Here is an 18,162-nt window from a genome sequence, read left to right as displayed (position 1 = left end):
AAATTAAATAACGAACCGACGTCGCTTGTGAGAATAACGGATCTTGAATGTGAACCGTTGTGCATAATAAACACATTTCGGTGTAACTCGGTTAAAACTATACTTTTTAAATGTTTGGGGGCATAATGAGGTTCTAGACGTTGAATGAACCTCCATACATATTTATTTCGTAAAGTTTCGAATGAATTTTAAGATGATGGTTGGAGGTATAGGCGGGGAATGAATATCAAAGCCCATATAGAATTAGATAACACTTCCTTTTGAACAGATAATGACTGAAGATTGTAGTAAGACCAGGCGTTCTTAAAATGGGGTCAATTGACTCCTTGACGGACGTGAACTAGTTTTTGGGGTATATGAAGGCCTATTAAAATATAGTATAAAAGTTATGAATTAAAAAAAAAACCTCAATTTAATTGAAAATAAAACGGTTTTTGCACTGTGTGTATATTTGGACTCCATTTCACTTTCACATTTTTGGACCAAAATCAACAGATTTATAAATTCTATTTGTATTGTGACGTCAATTTATGACATCATTTTTGCCTACGGTTGTCCACACGAAGCAAGTTGTAGGGGTCCGCAGTAAAAAAAGTTTGAGAACCCCTGTGTTAGACGTATAATGAATATCAAAGTCCATACAAAGTGGTTCGCATTTTGTGAACTTTTCGAATAGTTCGTAATTATTTTTAATATCTATATTTAAACTTTAAAGTATATTATCAACTTCTAGGGATGAAAAATTTATTGCAATTCCTAAAAGATGAATATCAAGTGCCACTAGTAAAAAATACCCAGATTCCAGAAATGCAATTAAATTACATTTAAAACCATAACACAAAAATTCATAAAACATTACTAACTACGAATGCAATGTAGTAAGAAATATCGAACCCCCTACAGAAGTCGGTAACATTTCGGAAGTTTCGAATATATCTTTATTCATTTTTAATATAAAGTTTGTCGAATAAAGAGATAATCAAAACGTTCAAAATGCAACATACTTCTCTATGGGCTTTGATGTTCCTACAATATATGTCTAACTAAAACCCAGATTGCTCCTATAAAGACAATGTTTATTGACAGGGTTCAAAATTTCCGATAACTTAGGCATCCTACAGTTCACATCAGTGATTCCTTAACTTTTTTGACTCGCGGCACACTTTTAATAGAGCAAAAATAGAGTAATTTTATAATCGACCTCAACACACGACAAACTATATGTTATTGTCTCAAAATTATTAATTTGTAATGAATAGTACGTATTTAAGTCCAAAATGCTGGAGCCCAGTAATACAAATACTCTAGAAAATGCACATGTGCCGCGGCACACAGTTTTGGAATCACTGGTTTACATCATAGATTTAGTTAGACTTATATTTTATAAGCGCAACTAACAAGTTCTGTTAGACTAGTTTAGGCCTATGATAAAACCATTGCAAGAATATGGGGTCGTATATCGTTGTTTACAGATGTGCCGTATACGACTTCCTACGCGTCGTCGGGCATTGTAAAACAAAATTCAAATCCCAACTTGTTCTTAGAAACAAACAAACACATAAAAGCAAACTGAGCACAAAAAACTAGAAACAACCATATTCCTTTTAAATTCCACCTACTTACTTCCGTGTGGGCTTTGGTGTACGTCTAACTGTAACCTCCAGACACTAATCTTGAGATTTATTCGAAACGTTCACAAAATGCTACATCCTCTGCATTGGCTTTTATATTATTTGTACGGCTAACTATAACCGACAACTATTATCCTTAGATTTAGTTAAAAGTTTTACAAATTCTCTCTACTTCTGTACGAGCTTTGGAACAACATCCAGCCATTATCTTGAGATTAATTCGAACATTCACAAAATGTGGCCTACTTCTCTATGGGCTTTGATATTCAATCTACGTCTAACTACAACCTCCAGCCACTATGTTAAGATTTATTCGAAATGTTCACAAAATCCTCCCTTCTTCTGTATGGGCTTTAATAGTCCTTCTGCGTCTAACTATTGCTGCCAGACACCGTCTTAGGATTTATGCCGAAAGTTCACATAATGCCACCTACTTCTGTATGGGCTTTCATATTAGTTTGGCGTTTTATTACAACCTCCAGTCATTATGCTCCAAAGCCAATTTTTGTTCAGATAAAAATCAAAGAAAAAGTTAAACCATTTATGGCCTTCGCGCAAAAACAACATCGCATGAAGATTACTCGATAAAAATCGCACTTCTAGTGCAAACTAAGTTATATTTTGACGTTTCCTTTGCATATACCAGCGGGCCCCAACGGAGTGAATAATTCAAACGGAAACCCGTAAATAGCTTTGTACCAAGTGTAGCTAGCTTCAGTTTAAGAGCTTCAAATCGATAGACATAGAATGATTAATTAGCTGAAATAATCTCATGCAAAAATAGCCTATCGTTGTTCTTTAGTTTGCACAGCTGACGCAAAGCATAGACAGCAAACACGACGTCTAAATAGGTAAAATAGAAAAAAGCGCACACTTGTACTGTCACGCTTTAAATGACATAGCTTAGACTGTTTACAGTCAGACTTCTTAGCCGTATTATAAAACAGCGCTAAGATTCAACTTTTTGTTGGTACAATTTACCCATTTATTGATAACTTTTGAAACCTAACAAATACTAAAGCATGAAAAAGAAGAAAAAAAACACCATTGGAAGTTTGATAAAGTGGTTCAATTGGTCTCATATCTTGACACTAAAAAACAAAGCAATTTTCTTGATACGCGATTGGTTAGTAGCATTTCTGATAGCATTCTAATTTAACAAACACGATTCTAAGCTTAATCCTCCCAAATCGACGTGCATTCCTGATAGCATTTGAACAAACTACTATTATCAGATTGAAGTTTAATGTTCAGTTATATAAAGTCCTCAAATACAGTCGTCCTTCAACCATTTATCTGTAGATTTGAAAATAAATCTAATAACTTCGTAAAATTCACAAAAAAAGTATCGCAAGTAAATAAAAAAAAAACATTAGTTGCTTCTTAAAGTGTGTCTATCGGTCTCACAACTAGACACTAAAAAAACAAAGCGATTTTCTTGATCGGTGTTCCGGTAGTAGTATTTCTGATAGCATTCTAACTAAGAAGCCACTATTCTAAGCTTAAACTTCACAAAATAGCAGAGTACGGGAAGCTTGTAAAAACAACGTTAGTTGCTTTTTAAATTGTGTCTATCGGTCTCACAACTAGACACTAAAAAAACAAAGCGATTTTCTTGATCGGTGTTCCGGTAGTAGTATTTCTGATAGCATTCTAACTAAGAAGCCACTATTCTAAGCTTAAACTTCACAAAATAGCAGAGTACGGGAAGCTTGTAAAAACAACGTTAGTTGCTTTTTAAATTGTGTCTATTGATCTCACAACTAGACACCAAAAGAACAAAGCGATTTTCTTGATCGGTGTTCCGGTAGTAGCATTTCTGATAGCATTCTAACTAAGAAGCCACTATTCTAAGCTTAAACTTCACAAAATAGCAGAGTACGGGAAGCTTGAAAAAACAACGTTAGTTGCTTTTTAAAGTGTGTCTATTGATCTCACAACTAGACACCAAAAGAACAAAGCGATTTTCTTGATCGGGGTTTCGATAGCATTCTAATTAAAAAAAACACTGTCCTAAGCTTAATGTGTAACGTTCAGTTAGAGAATGAAGCGTAAACCTTAACACAGTCGCTCTTCAACCCTTTCTTTGTAGAACTTTAAAACAAAATTTAGTAACTTCGAAAACCTCACAAATAGCAAAGTACGGAACGTATAGAAAACAACATTAGTTGTTTGGTAAAGTGTGTCTGTTGATCTCATGACTTGACATAAAAAACAAAAGCAATGTCTTGATCGGAGTTTGGGCAGTAGCATTTCTTATAGCACTCTAATTAAAAAAAACACTGTCCTAAGCTTAATGTGTAACGTTCAGTAATCCCAGAATGAAGCGTAAACCTTAACGCAGTCGCTCTTCAACTTCTCTTTGTAGAACATAAAAAAAACTAATAACTCCTTAAACCTAAAGTGTGTCTGTTGGCCTCATAATTTGACACGAAAAAACAACGCGATAGCACTTTAATTGAACAAACTGCTATTCTCAGAGTATCGCGTAACGTTCAGTTATCCAGGAAAGAAGCGTAAACCTCAATACAGTCGCAAATGTATCAGTATTTTCTTGATACGAGATTGGGTAGCAGCATTTCTGAAAGCATTCCAATAAAGAAACCGCTATTCTAAGCTTGATGTGTAACATTCAATTAACCAAGAATACAGCGTAACCTGCAATATAGACTCAAACGTATCAATTTCACTTCGAACTACACGACAATTAACGTGTGTCGTGCGAGCAGTAGTAGTCCTGCATACCGTCTGCTTAAACGTCCTTCGCAATTTGTCAAAAAAAACGAAAAAACAACGCGACAATGTTCGAAAGAACGTCGGGCCGGGGGGTAGGCTGCGTTGCGCTTGACTGACCACGACTCCCCCGAATGCAGTGAGGCGCGACGGGGCGGTTCAAAACACGGGAGTCGGGAGTCGACGAACTTGATATGACTTGTCCTAATTAAATTGCCGGGGAGACTTTTGCGCTGCTGCCCACATTCTTGGCGTTCGACAATAGATCAATTAAGGCTGGGGCCAAGCGCGAATTCACAATATTTGTTTGAGTGGAGGGGGGCATGAGGGTAATTTTTTTAGGGGAGGTGGGGGGGGGGCATAAGAAAGAATTTATTTTGGGAGGCATGAGGGGGAATTTTTTCTTTCTTTGGTGATGTTTTTTCAGACGTGACGTCATAATTTTACGTCATAACGTTAGGTCACAAAATCACAAAGTTACGTAATACCGTCACGTGTCAAGTTACGTCAAAACGTGAGGTCACAAAATTTCTTCCTAACGTGACGTGATATAGAAGTAATCTTGAGAACGCTTCACATTTGGTTTAATTTGTTTGACTTTTAGGGAAAAATATGTTACTTTTAATACAAAAGCTTCAACAATGTTATCGATTTGCGCGAAGCGAAAAAGTGCCTATAAATCGTTTTAAGGGCCAAAACCTTTTATTCTTCGAGCGTGCAATTGGACGCACGACGCTTTTGGGTAAAATTATTTGACAAAATAGGCTAAGATATACTGTAAACACAAATAGGTTGGCGCAAAGTGCGAAAAAATGCATTTACGTATAAGTTAAAATTGGCAAAAAATCCAATCTGAGGGGCGCTTGGCCACGTGGCCCCCTGGACCCGCCCCTGACTAGGGACAACAAGGAAAGTGGCACCAAATAGCAAGGCCGCATTGTTAACATTCCTGCCCGTTTGGAGTAATCCAGGTCATTTTTTTTTTCCGAAATAAACTTTTTATATAGTTTTCCCGAAACATTAACAATGTCCGATAATTTCGGATCGGAGCTGAACCCGATGCCAAGTGGCAGTACACGTACTTGTCCAAAACTATACGCCGATCAGGTAACAAATTGATATAGGAATAATATCAGCCATGATTTGCGATAAAATGCAGCAATTTTAGGATTTTATTTTCTTGGAAAAAAAATAACTAAACATCTTAACTTTAAAGCAAGGTTTGGAAAATGACCTAGCAAAACGGCTCAGTTTTATATATTTTGCTTGTTTGAGCACAGTAACGATTATACATTCGGTATCGTATCGGTTCCCGATATTTTTTGCAAAAAAAATATTAGGTATTAAAATAAAATACCATGTCCTCGCTAAAATTCCCCTAGAAACTAAATTAATCGTCAGTGAAATCGGTGTGTATATGGCCCGGATATTTATCGCACATTATTGCACGTTTTTAACTAAATTGAGTTTTGGCCGTTTGAAATGTAAATTATCATTGTAATTTTTTTGCGGGGGATTTGAAACGACAAAATTTACAGCAAATGCACGTTTAGGCATTAAAAAGAGACTATACAGGATTTTGCACCAATCTGTTTTCGTGGCTGGATAGGAGACAACCCTAAGGTCGGTTGTTAAACTCATATATTTCGTTTACGCACTAAACACATTTCGTTAAAGGCTGTTCAGCTTGTTTTTTTATACGATGGTTAAGGTTCGAGTTATTCGTGGCTGAAAAAGATTTAACCCAGACATCGGTTGTTGTAACTTTAGGGTCGTCCAAACATAGTTAAACTCGTATTTCGTGAAACATAAAACATAGTTGGTTAAGGCTCTTTTGTTGAACTGTTTAAGTTGGGTAAGATTGTTGGCGCGGAACACTCATATATTTTGTTTAAGCACTAAACACATTGCGTTAAGGCTGTTGTGCTTAACTGTATAAGAATAGGCTTAAAGCTTGTTAAATAAAAAGCCGGCAGAGTCATGGGCCATTTATAGAACTTGTATGTTTCGTTTCAGCTAAATATGTTTTGTTAAAGCTTTTAAATAACGCTGGTTCAGGCATTAAAAAGCAAGTAGCCTATATATGGTGTTGCATCAATTTAAAATCGTGGTGGCATGAGATTTAACTTTTACCGCGATTATAAAACTGATATAAGTTGTTTGGGCACTAAACGTAACTGGTTAAGGCTGTTGTTCTGAATTTTATAAGTTGGGTAGGCTTGTGGTTATTCGTGGCTCCGTAAGATGGCAAAGGCATTAAAGGTTAAACAAGGCAAGGCATTAAAGGTTAAACATATATTCGGTTAAGCGTTGAACGCATTTCTTTGACAAGTTGGGTAATCTTGGAGTTATTCGTGGCGTCATATATTTTCGTAAAGCTCATATATTTCGTTAAAGCACAAAACATATTCCTTTGAAGCTGTTTTGCAAAACTATAAGTTGGGTAAGATTTAACCTGCATGACATCGGTGTGTATTTCGTTAAAGGAGAAAACATAGTTTGTTAAGGCTGTTGTACTGTGCTGTACTCATAGGCCTCTCTTTCTTTTAAGCACTACAAACAATTTCTTTAAAGCTGTTTTGTTGGTCTTTATTAATAAGATAAGATTGGATTTATTTGTGGATAACATTTAATACAGATATTGGTTGTAAAACTTTTATATTTTTCGTTAAGGCTGTTGTGCTGTACCAGATAGGAATATGCTTGGAGCTTGTTGAACAAAATGCCGGCAAAGGCATAGGCAGAGGCCATGCGGAGCGTGGATTGCAACCACCCATGAAGCATTCAGGTGCTCGACCCGTGATCGAACTATTGCGCGAATTGTGTTTGAGCTCTCGAGTCACGTTTAAGTCCATTGTATATTTATGGCAAGGATGGGCGACCAACCCTTTTAAAGTATCAGGGACGAACACTTTCTGAACAAAGTTGGTTGGAATTTTACCTTTGCAAATGTTACCTAAAACTACATCAATATATATATCTAAAGTCCCAGAAAGTTTTCCAAAAAGTCGCTTGTTAAAAATAAGAAACCGTTTGTTAACTATTGTGCGGTATATGGCTGTATCTCTTAATCTTAAAGTATCGCAGTTTACTTGTTTATTTTTCCAAATGAGAAAGGCAGGGTCAAGTCATTTAAGGGAAGACCACGTCTGTGCCGAAATTTTTAAATGTGCCTTGGAAACATATAAAAATTCGTATTTTGCTCGAATTAACAACATTTATAGTAATTTAATATAAGTTGCACTTTGAATAGTTTAAGTGACACGGCTCAAGAGTATACAAAGCGCTATTGGGCTTAATTGATTCCTTTAACGAATGAAAACATAGTGAAAAAATATGGAATTTCGCGCAAGTGTGAAAAAATTTTCAAATTTACAAAGAAAAAAGTTAGCTAAAAAACATGAAAGGTCATGATCTTATGCCCCACTAGAACCGCATCTGTTGACCTGTCGTGAGATATTTACGTCACCGGTTTGAAAAAATTAACCCCTAAATAGGATAACATACTGTTTGGAATTGTGGTATTACACGGAGTTTTGATTTTGTCTTGGCGTTGCCTGGATAACTTTAAAAGTCAAAGTCAATTCTTTTGCAAAACGTAACAGGTCAACTTCCAATCAAATCATTGTGAAAGCATGTCAACTCCAAGTCATTTCCATAAACTAGTAAAATAGGTAAACTCGTCCGATATTATAAGCAGCAACTCAACTAAAAATAACGAAAAAAAATATAAAAAAAGTCATTGACTTAGGTCATTACAGCTCTTTCTCACTTTGTTGCAATTTAAAGGTATGTTATTTTCCTTTCATCAAGAGCAGATTTTGTTGAGTTAAATACACCCACGTACAATGCGCTACGTATGCCTAAAAACAACACAGTATCTGTTGTCCCATTGTCCCTCGGCAAGCAATAATGTCCGCCTAGACAAGGCGGTCTTTAAGGTAGAATTTCTCCGGCCGAAATGTTTGCATAACCTCTAGTATAGAAACTGCGCCGGCAGAAAAAGCAGTACAGCCAGGGCAAGTTTAGAAATAACTTCTTGTTGAACATTTTCGTGTGCTTGAAATGCCGAAGAGTTTCTGACCAATAAATGTTATAGAACAGGAACTGTTTTGCTTTACCATTGTTCAATTACATGTTTGTTAAATAGTAACGATAAGAAATAAAAATTTTGGTAAATCGTATAACATATAAGAGTATTTTTGCGTGAAAAAAAACTTTTTGTAAATGTGTTATATATCAGTGGTTACCAAGCATTTTCAAGAGCGGCCCAAAGTTGAGTTTATTGAACATCTCGCGACCCAAGACAATAACAGACTATGTAGAATAAGTTACTATTCATGTGAATCTATTTAGGTCCAATATAATTCCGTCATTAACTAAACTTGACTGGTGAACAGATACCTGATTTATTAAATGAGGCGAAACCTCAAACTGCTTGTAGGGCAACAGCTTAGCCAAACTTTTTTTTTGCACTTTTGGAAAAAAGTTATTTGAATTACCAATAGTCATACAAGCAAGCAGTTTAGACATAAATACGCACTATCCATTACAAATTAATAATATTGAGTCAGTCACATATAGTTTGTAGTGCGGGCGACTGTAAAGTTGCCATGTTGTTGCTCTGTTAAAAGTGTGCCGCGAAATATTTAAGATTTGGTTAGTGTGCCGCAAGCTAAAAAAATTCGGGAACCACTGGCTTAGATCAACAGTTTCGCCCATTGAAATTATGTCTATAGTTTTGGCCGTAATGGTCGGAGGTTGGTTGTATGCATTTTCAGGGCACTTCTCCCATATCTCGGGTTTGTTTTATTGCATACGAGGCTTCATCACCTGACAAAATTTAGCTTGATGTGATATAGGCGTGCAATTTACTTATTCTGATGTGTACACCAATTAATAAAAATATAGTGTGCCGCCTGCCGCAGAATTCAAACTATAATACTTTATAACACCCAAACGTTTTTGAGTGCGATCTAAATTTGAGTTTTCTGTGCAATTCAAAAAGACACGGAAAACTGTAGTGTGAAATTTATTGTTTTTTAGTGAAATTATTAAATTCCCAGTTGAACTGGTTTAATGGCGTTTCAACTCATACTGCCCTATATTTACTAAACTATTCCCATTTTTTTGCTCCAATAGATTTTTCGTAATTAACTAAACTTGACTTGAACTTATACATGATTTATTGGAGGAAGTGACTCGAATACCCCCAAAACTTCTTGTGATCCAATAATTCCGGTCAATATAATATGACGAAAACAAAGAAGTGCGTTAGATGCAGTCAATGTTGAAATGGAATAAACCTTAATACAGGGGTTCTACACTGGGGTCCATACACTGGGGCCCATGCACCCCATTGGGGGTCCGTGCACTAGATTTAGGGGGCCCATAAAAACCTAATTAAATTATTAGTGTATATTTAAGAATTAATACATTTATCAAAGAAAAATAAATAAAATGGTTTTGCACTGAATGCATCCATTTCACTTTCACATTTTTGGACCGAATTCAGCAGATTTATGAAGTCTATTTGATTTGTGACGTAAATATATGACGTCATTTTGAAATTTTTGCCTACCGTGGTCCACGCGAGAAAACATTTTTTAGGAGTCCGCGGTAAAATTATTTAAGAACCCCTGCCTTGATAGAATAAAAAAACCATAGTTAAATATACAACAGTCCAAGTTCCGGAAAATTTTAATCTGGACGGCGCGTACCATTTTTTTGCTATCTACGACCAATGTTTCAGTTGCAACCCATTCTTTGGGAAAAGGGATGCTGTATAGTCAGACAAAAAATAAACACAAGCCCATACAGAAGAAGTTATTGTTACGCAAACGTTTGCAATCAATCTTTAAGGATCATTATAACCTATACATGGTCATTGGTCATTCCCTATACCGGGCATGGACATTTATTCAAACCTAAACCTTGGAGCATAATAGTTGGAAGTTGTAGTTAGACGTAGTAAAAATATCAAAGCACATACAAAAGTATAGGTAGCATTTTGAACGTTTTAAAAGTTTATCAATTGATTTTTAAGATCAAAACGTTTTAAATGATACCCACTTCTCTATAGGCTTTGGTATTCTTTCTAAACCTAAACTCTTTCGAACTTTGTGTTTATTTATTATGAACGCGTATGGACGCTAAATATCTGAGTACCATGCGAGGTGTAACTTTACAGTTCTAAGTGTCGCGTTTCGTTGTAGAAAGCGCATTTCTATTGTTTTCTCGTTTACAGAAGCAACTCCGATTCTGTTCCTTTAAACTTTAAAACCACGAACACAATGGATTTCGCCAGGCCTCTATATCAGGTGAGCGTTATAATTAAACACATCTAGTTGTACAATCCAATCGCTTAAGTAGTATACCTCGAGAGAGGTTGTATAGTCGGTTTTGTATGGCTTGATGTATGTACACTTAAGTTATTTTTTTTAAATGACTTGACCTGACTTCTTTGAACATTGTTTATAAACTTAGATTATTTATCTCAATTTTTGCACGTTAAACAACTAACTTGCTATATGTTTCTTTTGAGTTATTGTTGATAATCGGAAAAGTTTACCAATTTTATTATTTTATTTTTATATCAATGTCTAAATTTGGGCAACTGGTGTCATTGATTACGACTTAACTTGCTATTTTTTTGAAAAGGCTTGACTTGGATTGTTATTTGAATATGACTATATCAGCAGTTTAGTACAGTTGTCTAAAATTCAAAAATTATCATGAATTTTTTTACAAGCACAGCAGTAGTTTTATGCAATGCATCCAGCAGACTACCGAAAAGTGATATCCGCATTTAATATTTAAAAAAGTTCGCCAGCTTAGTAACATAATTCATTTTATTTTACAGACTTGTTAGCAATGGCCCAAACTGAAACAGTATGAACAACAAATTTTGGAATTGGCGTATTTAGCGTTAAAGAAAAGAATGACGTCTTTTTAAGCGCAATCTAAAAAAATGTTCAGTTTCCTATCTTCCTTTATGGTGGATAAATTACTTTATTCTCATAAAATATCGTCCAGTTTCCATTAGAGTTGTCGATTTATGTTAAAGCTATCAGTATAACATGTCCACCAATACCGTCAGCGTCAGGGCAATATAGCTGTCCTAATTCGTTTATGTTCAAGTTTAACAACTTAGCAATCAAGTTTGCCACGATAAAACCTTACTAACACACCTGTGTTCTTCTCTGAATGCTTAAGGGGGTAATATATTTTGTGTTTTGGTAATTGCCTTTCATACAGTTGCAGCAATGGGGTCTTCAAAAAGTACAAAGATTCTAAAGAGTCTAGTTGGAAGAGGAAAGAAAAAAGACAAAAACGACGGAATGAAGTCAGGTAATGAAATTAACACACACATAATGTGTTTAACAGCTGTGATCTAGCCCATTTGAAATACTTAAATTGTGTGTATCTTTTATTGAAATATATGGTACTGTAAATCCCCTTTAATATGAAGTTGCTAGTACTAACAGAATGTAGCAAGCAACACTTCTCAAGCTTCTCTTTGTCCTTTAGCGAGCGGTTTTCGATGACCTTGCGGCCGCTAGACGGAGCAAGAGGGATAGGTTTTTAATCGAGTTTGGTTGCGGTTTTGGAAGCGCGTTTTTTAAGGTTTTGAGTCGGATTGAAAGAGTTGGTATTTAGGCGTTTTTGAGGTTTTGAGTCGGATTGGGGAGTTGAGGTTTAGGCGGTGTCTTTTTGAGTGATATTTTCCACTTTTTTGTTTTACTTTAGCGTTACACGTGCCGCGGTAATATGGTTGTTGTTCGACTCGCTACCATTTTAAGCCTTTGTAGCTCAGTTGGTAGAGCGACGGTTTCTGTATGACCGGAGGTCGTGAGCCCGAATCTCACTTCAGGCTAGTTGTTTTTCTATCCCGCCTTGCGTGTATCACTGATCGATAAATTCGGCTAGTCTGCGATGTCTTTTGATGTACTACCGAAGTCAGCCAGGTTATTCCTATTTGAACTTTCGTAAACGTCTCATAATAATTTTTTAACGCGAAAAAGGCGTTTGTTTGATTTATTTCGAGCTAACTCATCCATACTACTAATGAAAAGTGTAACACTACTTTGAGGAAACGCGATAAGTTTAATAGTTAATAGTTCACTATAAATGAAGTCCGGACACACCTGGCGAGCGCGATTTTTTTGGTATATTTCCTGCGAGTTTTTATTACATTTTTTAAAAAAAATTGTTAAAAAATATTTGTCCAATATTTGGGACTTATTTTTACAACTGGGACTTTATAGTTATGTTATAAAATGACTTGACTCCAGTTTAAGCAATTTTTCAAATGACTTGACTTGGACTTAAGTTGTTTTATAAATAACTTGACTGGGACTTCAGTTATTTTATAAATGACTTAGATTTAAGTAATTGTTTAAATGACTTAACTGGGAGTTTAGTTAGTTCATAAATGACTTGACCTGGACTTACGTGTTTTATAAATGACATGACTTGGACTTAAGTTATATTTTAAATGACTTGACTTAAATTTAAGTTATTGTTGAAAAGACTTGACTTGGGATTAAGTTATTTTATAAATTACTTGACTGGAACTGAAGTCATTTCAAAAACTATTTTTGACAAACTTTACAAAAAAGACTTGTTAGCAACCTCTTCACATGTTTCAAGATTCGAGCGAGTCGGCAATAGAAGAAGAACTCCACCAGGAAGAGGAACAGGTTGCTCCGGCAAAGAAAGGACGAGGATCCCGAAAGAGCAAGGGAGGAAAGAGGAAGAAGAGGACGGCTGCTTCCCTCCAGAACGCAACCTTCACCAACAAAACCATCAGCAACTTGTCAAGAGCTCTGGGAACCAACGACTGGATCAAACTCGCCTACGCCCTTGGGTTTTTGCCTCAGGTAAAAAAGACAAAATATTTTAAAAAATCGGTAGTATGAATACTAAAGCACATATATAAGTTAGTAGCATTTGAAATGAACAAATCTTTAGAAAAGTATGGATGAAGTTTTAGGGTAGATTGAATACTAAAGCCCATATAGAAGTAGGTAGCATTTTAACGTTACTAATAACTCTTTATTCATTTTCAACGTAGTCGTTTAAAATGGGACTTACTGCTGTATGGGCTTGGATATTCTTACTATACGTCTTACTACAACCTTGAATCATTATATCTCGAAAAGCGTTTCGCAATGTAAGCCAGGGGTGGGTCTAGGGGGGCGCATGGCCATGCCTCCCCCAAACTGTATTTTTGCCTATTTTAGCTACGTGAATGTAAAAAAATCTCAAGTAATCTAAATTGTGTTTAGAGCAGGACTTGTAAATTATGTTATTTGAAATACCCCGAGTCCGACCTAACCCATTTACGTAACTAAAATAACGTGGATAATAAGCAATCCGCTCATGGGTGTCATATAAGTCATCCGCTCATAATACAATTTTGGAAAATATTCCACCATATGCTATTCCACCTTTACAATTTCTAATTGGCGGACATATTAGTTTTAAAATTTGGTACTGCGCATGCGCATGTCGGAACTCGGGTGGTCTTACTCGAGTCCAGCGAAGTAAATCGATTTCTTCGAGTCCTTAGTTCCACTTCGACTCCACAGCCCTGATTTAGCGTATGTCATTTTGATAAACTCAATGTCCAAAGGCGCTATGCGTCTCATGAAACCTTCTAAAATAAAAGCTTTTGCCATCTTAAACAAACTATAAATGCATTTTATCGCTTTGCACGATTTGCTATCTCCTTTAAAATACAGATTTTGTGTTTAAAGTCATAATAACCCTACGAACTAAACTTCAGAGGAAACCAACTGTGTGCTGTTCTTAAGATTTATTTTAATTTTTCAACGTCATGTTAAGACGTAGTTTTGTAACGTCATCTCTAACGAAAATTCATGCCCCCAAACAAAAATCCTAGTTCCGCGCCTCATGTAAGCTTTCTGGGAAGACAGCCACATCGAGATGGAAATATTCCGCTACTTTCTGCGTCTCCTTTAATGCTCGATCCTTGTAGAATTGCGCAACAACTGGCTAGACACCTGATCGTGTCGGTCGATTGTTCGTTCATAATCGCTGCTTGAATTGTAATTCATTGTATTTCTTCTAAATTAGTGCTTTCCAACCAGTGGGTTGCGTTTTTTATTAGTTTGGGAAAATATTGCATTACCATTACGTAGCATTTATGTTTTAACATCATCAGGGAATCGCGCACTTTGTGGGCCGCGCCAGCTCTTCGCAAAACTCTTACAGCCAGTGTACCATGATGCTTAAGACCTGGAGAGCGAAAACCCCGGTCGAAGAAATACTTCCGAGGCTGTGCGACGCCCTCCAGCGGATTCGCAGGCACGATTTGGCGGTGAAAGTTGGACTGGAGTTGTCCTTCAAAGGTAAAGATGGATTTGGTAACGCAATACTTACTGGATATATTTAATTTACTGTTTTTAATACACCAGTGGCTTGTTAAATTTTAGTAAAACTCATAAAGTGTAAACAATAAAGCTCAAAGTTTAAAAACTAGAATGAAACCAGAATCAGACTTTTTTTTTACATTTTTATCCTTCAAAGTTACGGATGGATTCGGTAACGCAATGCTTGTTAGAAATGTATTTTTTAATTATTTTTATTACACTAGTGGTTTGTCAAATTCAAGTAAATAACCAAAGTGTTCGCTGGAGTTTTAAAGCAGGACCGAAGCCTAAAAAAGCAAGCGGTCCCCTAAAAATATTTAGGTTTGAGCGGATCAGGGTCGGCTTGAATTTATTGTAGATAACGTCATAAAGCAATTAGCCTTTTGAAACCTGCTTTTTAATTCCAACAAATGTGAAGCTGAAATACATGGCCGCCAAAAGCTTAAATATTAACATTTTAATTAGGCCTTTGTGGAACCCCCCGAACCTGTCCACGTACTTAAACTTAAAAATGTTTTTTGTCAAATTTGAATCGTCAATTTTAGCGTAAAGTTTTCGCTTGTTGAGTCACACTTCGACTCTGGCCAGTTTGCGAGACACGGTAGTCTATACGGTAGATAAACAGCAATCCACTCTACACCGTAGATCAGGGGTTCTTAAACTGGGGTCCATGGACCTCTTGGGGGTCCGCGAACTAGTTTTAGGGGGTCTATGAAGGCCTACTTAAATTATTAGTGTATATTTAAGAAGTAATCTGTTTTTAAAGAAAACCGTTTGATTAAAAATAAAACGGTTTTGCACTGAATCCTATTTAGACTCAATTTCACTTTCACATTTTTGGACCAAAATCAGAAGATTTATAAAGTCTATTTGTACTGTGACGTCAATTTATGATGTCATTTTGGCAAACATTTGTTGCCGCAGCCCAAACTCCTCATTTGAGAGAAGACCCGCTACGTAAAACCAGTGGCGGATTCAGGATATATTCGTTTTTAAGGTGAAGCAGTATACTGCGCCCTGATGACTTAAGCACTGCAACGCCATAATGTAAAACTTACTACAAAACGAAGAATATACGCACGAAGCGCAAAAATTTTTCGTTTCCATGTAGTTAAAGTTGGCCAAAAATATAGTTCGACTCTGAGTCACACCTATTTAAAAAAAAAAGCGCAATGAATGTACGGTTATCACGCGGCCCAAAGTTACTCTGCGACCCACATTTGGGCCGCGGCCCACAGTTTGCCGACCACTGCAATACAGCATAGCAAAATAAAAAGATTTCAATAAAATGTTTATTACTTTTAACAATTAAGTTGTGTTAATACGCATAGATGATCGTCTGTATATATTTTCAAGCAAAGTCCGACTCCGCAGCCCTGCATTTTACTCAAATTTTGTTTGTTAGACACCCCACGAGGTTCACCTCAGAAGAAGAAAACACCTCCAGTACTTCCACCAGAGCTCCTGAAGTTGATCTCAGAGAGACCGGATGCTCTTCCTCCATCCTACGAGAGCAACAAGATGGTGCTGAGCGATGACAAGATCAGCTTCCTCTCCAGGCAGATCCTCGCTAAAGAAGAGTGGAAGAGATTGGCTTACGCGCTGGGATTTCTGCCCGACGATGTAAGTCAATTTTTAAACTTTTTTTTCACCATTTTCACCACTTAAATTTCCTAAAATAAATATACATAAACTTCTTAAAATAACACATCCATTTCCTAAAATAAATATCTATAGGTATAATATACCTCTGAACAAAATTATTTGTTTGAAAAATTCTAATATTCCGCGATTTTTGTGGGAAAAGAAAGTGGATAAAAAACAACACCCGTCTTTTTAATTTAGCAAAGTTTCTTCAAAAATAAAGACCAAACTAGTGTAAATAAAAATTTTGTGCTGCTCATTACAATTTGTGTTTTAATTTTGCAATTTTTTACAAAATAATTTCAAACCGTTCGATCTAACACGTCAAGTTTCCAGTCAAAATGGCTGAAAAAGGTTTGAAAGATTTCAGGCATCGCAAATTATCGCATCAGCCAGCAGTTCGCAAAACCTATACAGACGCCCTTTCTTACTACAGTATATTTCAATAGTAAGAATACTAAAGCCCATTCATTTAATTGCTGTTTATTGCGCGTAACTTTTTATTTGAATTTTTTTATTTTGAAATGCGATTTTATGTGTTTAACGTTTTACGTATATGTCAATGACATGACCGCCACTGACTTGCTCTCATAATGACTTGACATGGGCAACCGATGACTTGGACTGAGGCTTGACTGGATATTTTTTGCAAAAGACTTGACTTGGACGTAAGTTATTTTTCAAATCACTTGACTGGGACTTAAGTTATTTTTCAAATCACTTGACTGGGACTTAAGTCTATTCAAAATAGCTGGTTTACAACACAAAGTTAAAAAAGAATATTTGAAACATTTCAGGCATCGCAAATCATCGCATCGGCCAGCAGTTCACAAAACCTGTACGCCCAAGCACATCTAATGCTGGAGAAGTGGAGGAGCAAAACTCCGGCCTACGAGCTGGCCAGCAAGCTCCGCAAGGCCTTCATCCGGATCCGAAGACACGATCTTGTGTTCCTCCTGGATTTGGGAGCGATCGTGGCTCCTCCGGAAGACGATGATTTGACGATCGAGGAGAAGATCAAAAAGCTTCAGGGAGAGTTAAGAGCAAGCAATGGAAGCTTAGGGAACGATTTGATTTCAAAGTTCCCGCAACTTCAAGTTGTGTGATCTTTTATAGACTCGCGTTTTTTTGATACGATCTTTATGTCACATTTCCCCTAAGTGAGGATTTGTTAAACTTACTTTACCGCGGGCCCCTAATTTTTTTTCAACTTCAAGTTGTGTGATGTTATATGATCTTTATGTCGCGTTTCCTCTAAATCAGGGGTTCTTGTACCGCGGACCCGTTAATTATTTTTTTCAACTTTAAGATGTGTGATCTTGTAAACTTAAACCTATTTACTGCGGACCCCTGATTTTTTTTAACTTCAAGTTGAGTTATCTTGTAACTTTTAAAATGTTTTATTGATGACATCTTAACGATTTGCTAAAAATAAATTGATTCAAGTTTTAAAATTTCCAAAATGTTGCAGGCTGGCGTTTTTTGCGATATGATCTTCATGTCACGTCTCCTCTAATTAGAAGTGGGACAATTTTAACCTCATAAACGCTAAAACGATTAGCTTGCACGAAACATTTTCCTCCTTGAATGTTTCCTTATTTGACACATTTACGAGTTTAAGCTGTTATTGTGATCTTCTTCTTTAAAAATAAACCACTTTGTTTGACGAAAAATATATATTTTTTTTGACAAATAAACCCACATATTTTTATTTTTAATAGAGTTTTTGTGTTTATCAGTTATGCTGAATACATTGT

At 36.2% G+C, this 18,162-nt stretch overlaps 1 protein-coding gene across 1 annotated transcript; it reads left to right on the top strand.

Annotated features, from left to right (window-relative positions):
* The first annotated feature begins 11,621 nt into the window (after positions 1-11,621).
* LOC146141541 (uncharacterized) lies at positions 11,622-17,670 on the top strand. The gene is made up of 5 exons (XM_083389990.1): positions 11,622-11,714; positions 13,017-13,246; positions 14,554-14,740; positions 16,167-16,384; positions 17,203-17,670. The coding sequence occupies exons 1-5, from the start codon at positions 11,630-11,632 to the stop codon at positions 17,509-17,511; spliced, it is 1,029 nt and encodes a 342-aa protein (XP_083246116.1). The 5' UTR covers positions 11,622-11,629; the 3' UTR covers positions 17,512-17,670.
* Positions 17,671-18,162: the final 492 nt, after the last annotated feature.

Source organism: Ascidiella aspersa, chromosome 5 (genome assembly GCF_963924565.1).
Source record: "Ascidiella aspersa chromosome 5, kaAscAspe10.2, whole genome shotgun sequence".
NCBI classification, from domain to species: domain Eukaryota; kingdom Metazoa; phylum Chordata; class Ascidiacea; order Phlebobranchia; family Ascidiidae; genus Ascidiella; species Ascidiella aspersa.
This window is presented reverse-complemented; position numbering and strand designations above follow the sequence as displayed.

Excerpts from the sequence above, each read along its gene's own strand:
- LOC146141541 (XM_083389990.1), top strand. The coding sequence starts at position 11,630 with ATGGGGTCTTCAAAAAGTACAAAGATTCTAAAGAGTCTAGTTGGAAGA. Across the intron at positions 13,247-14,553 it reads CCCTTGGGTTTTTGCCTCAG|GGAATCGCGCACTTTGTGGG; the intron begins GTAAAAAAGACA and ends TAACATCATCAG. Across the intron at positions 16,385-17,202 it reads TGGGATTTCTGCCCGACGAT|GCATCGCAAATCATCGCATC; the intron begins GTAAGTCAATTT and ends GAAACATTTCAG.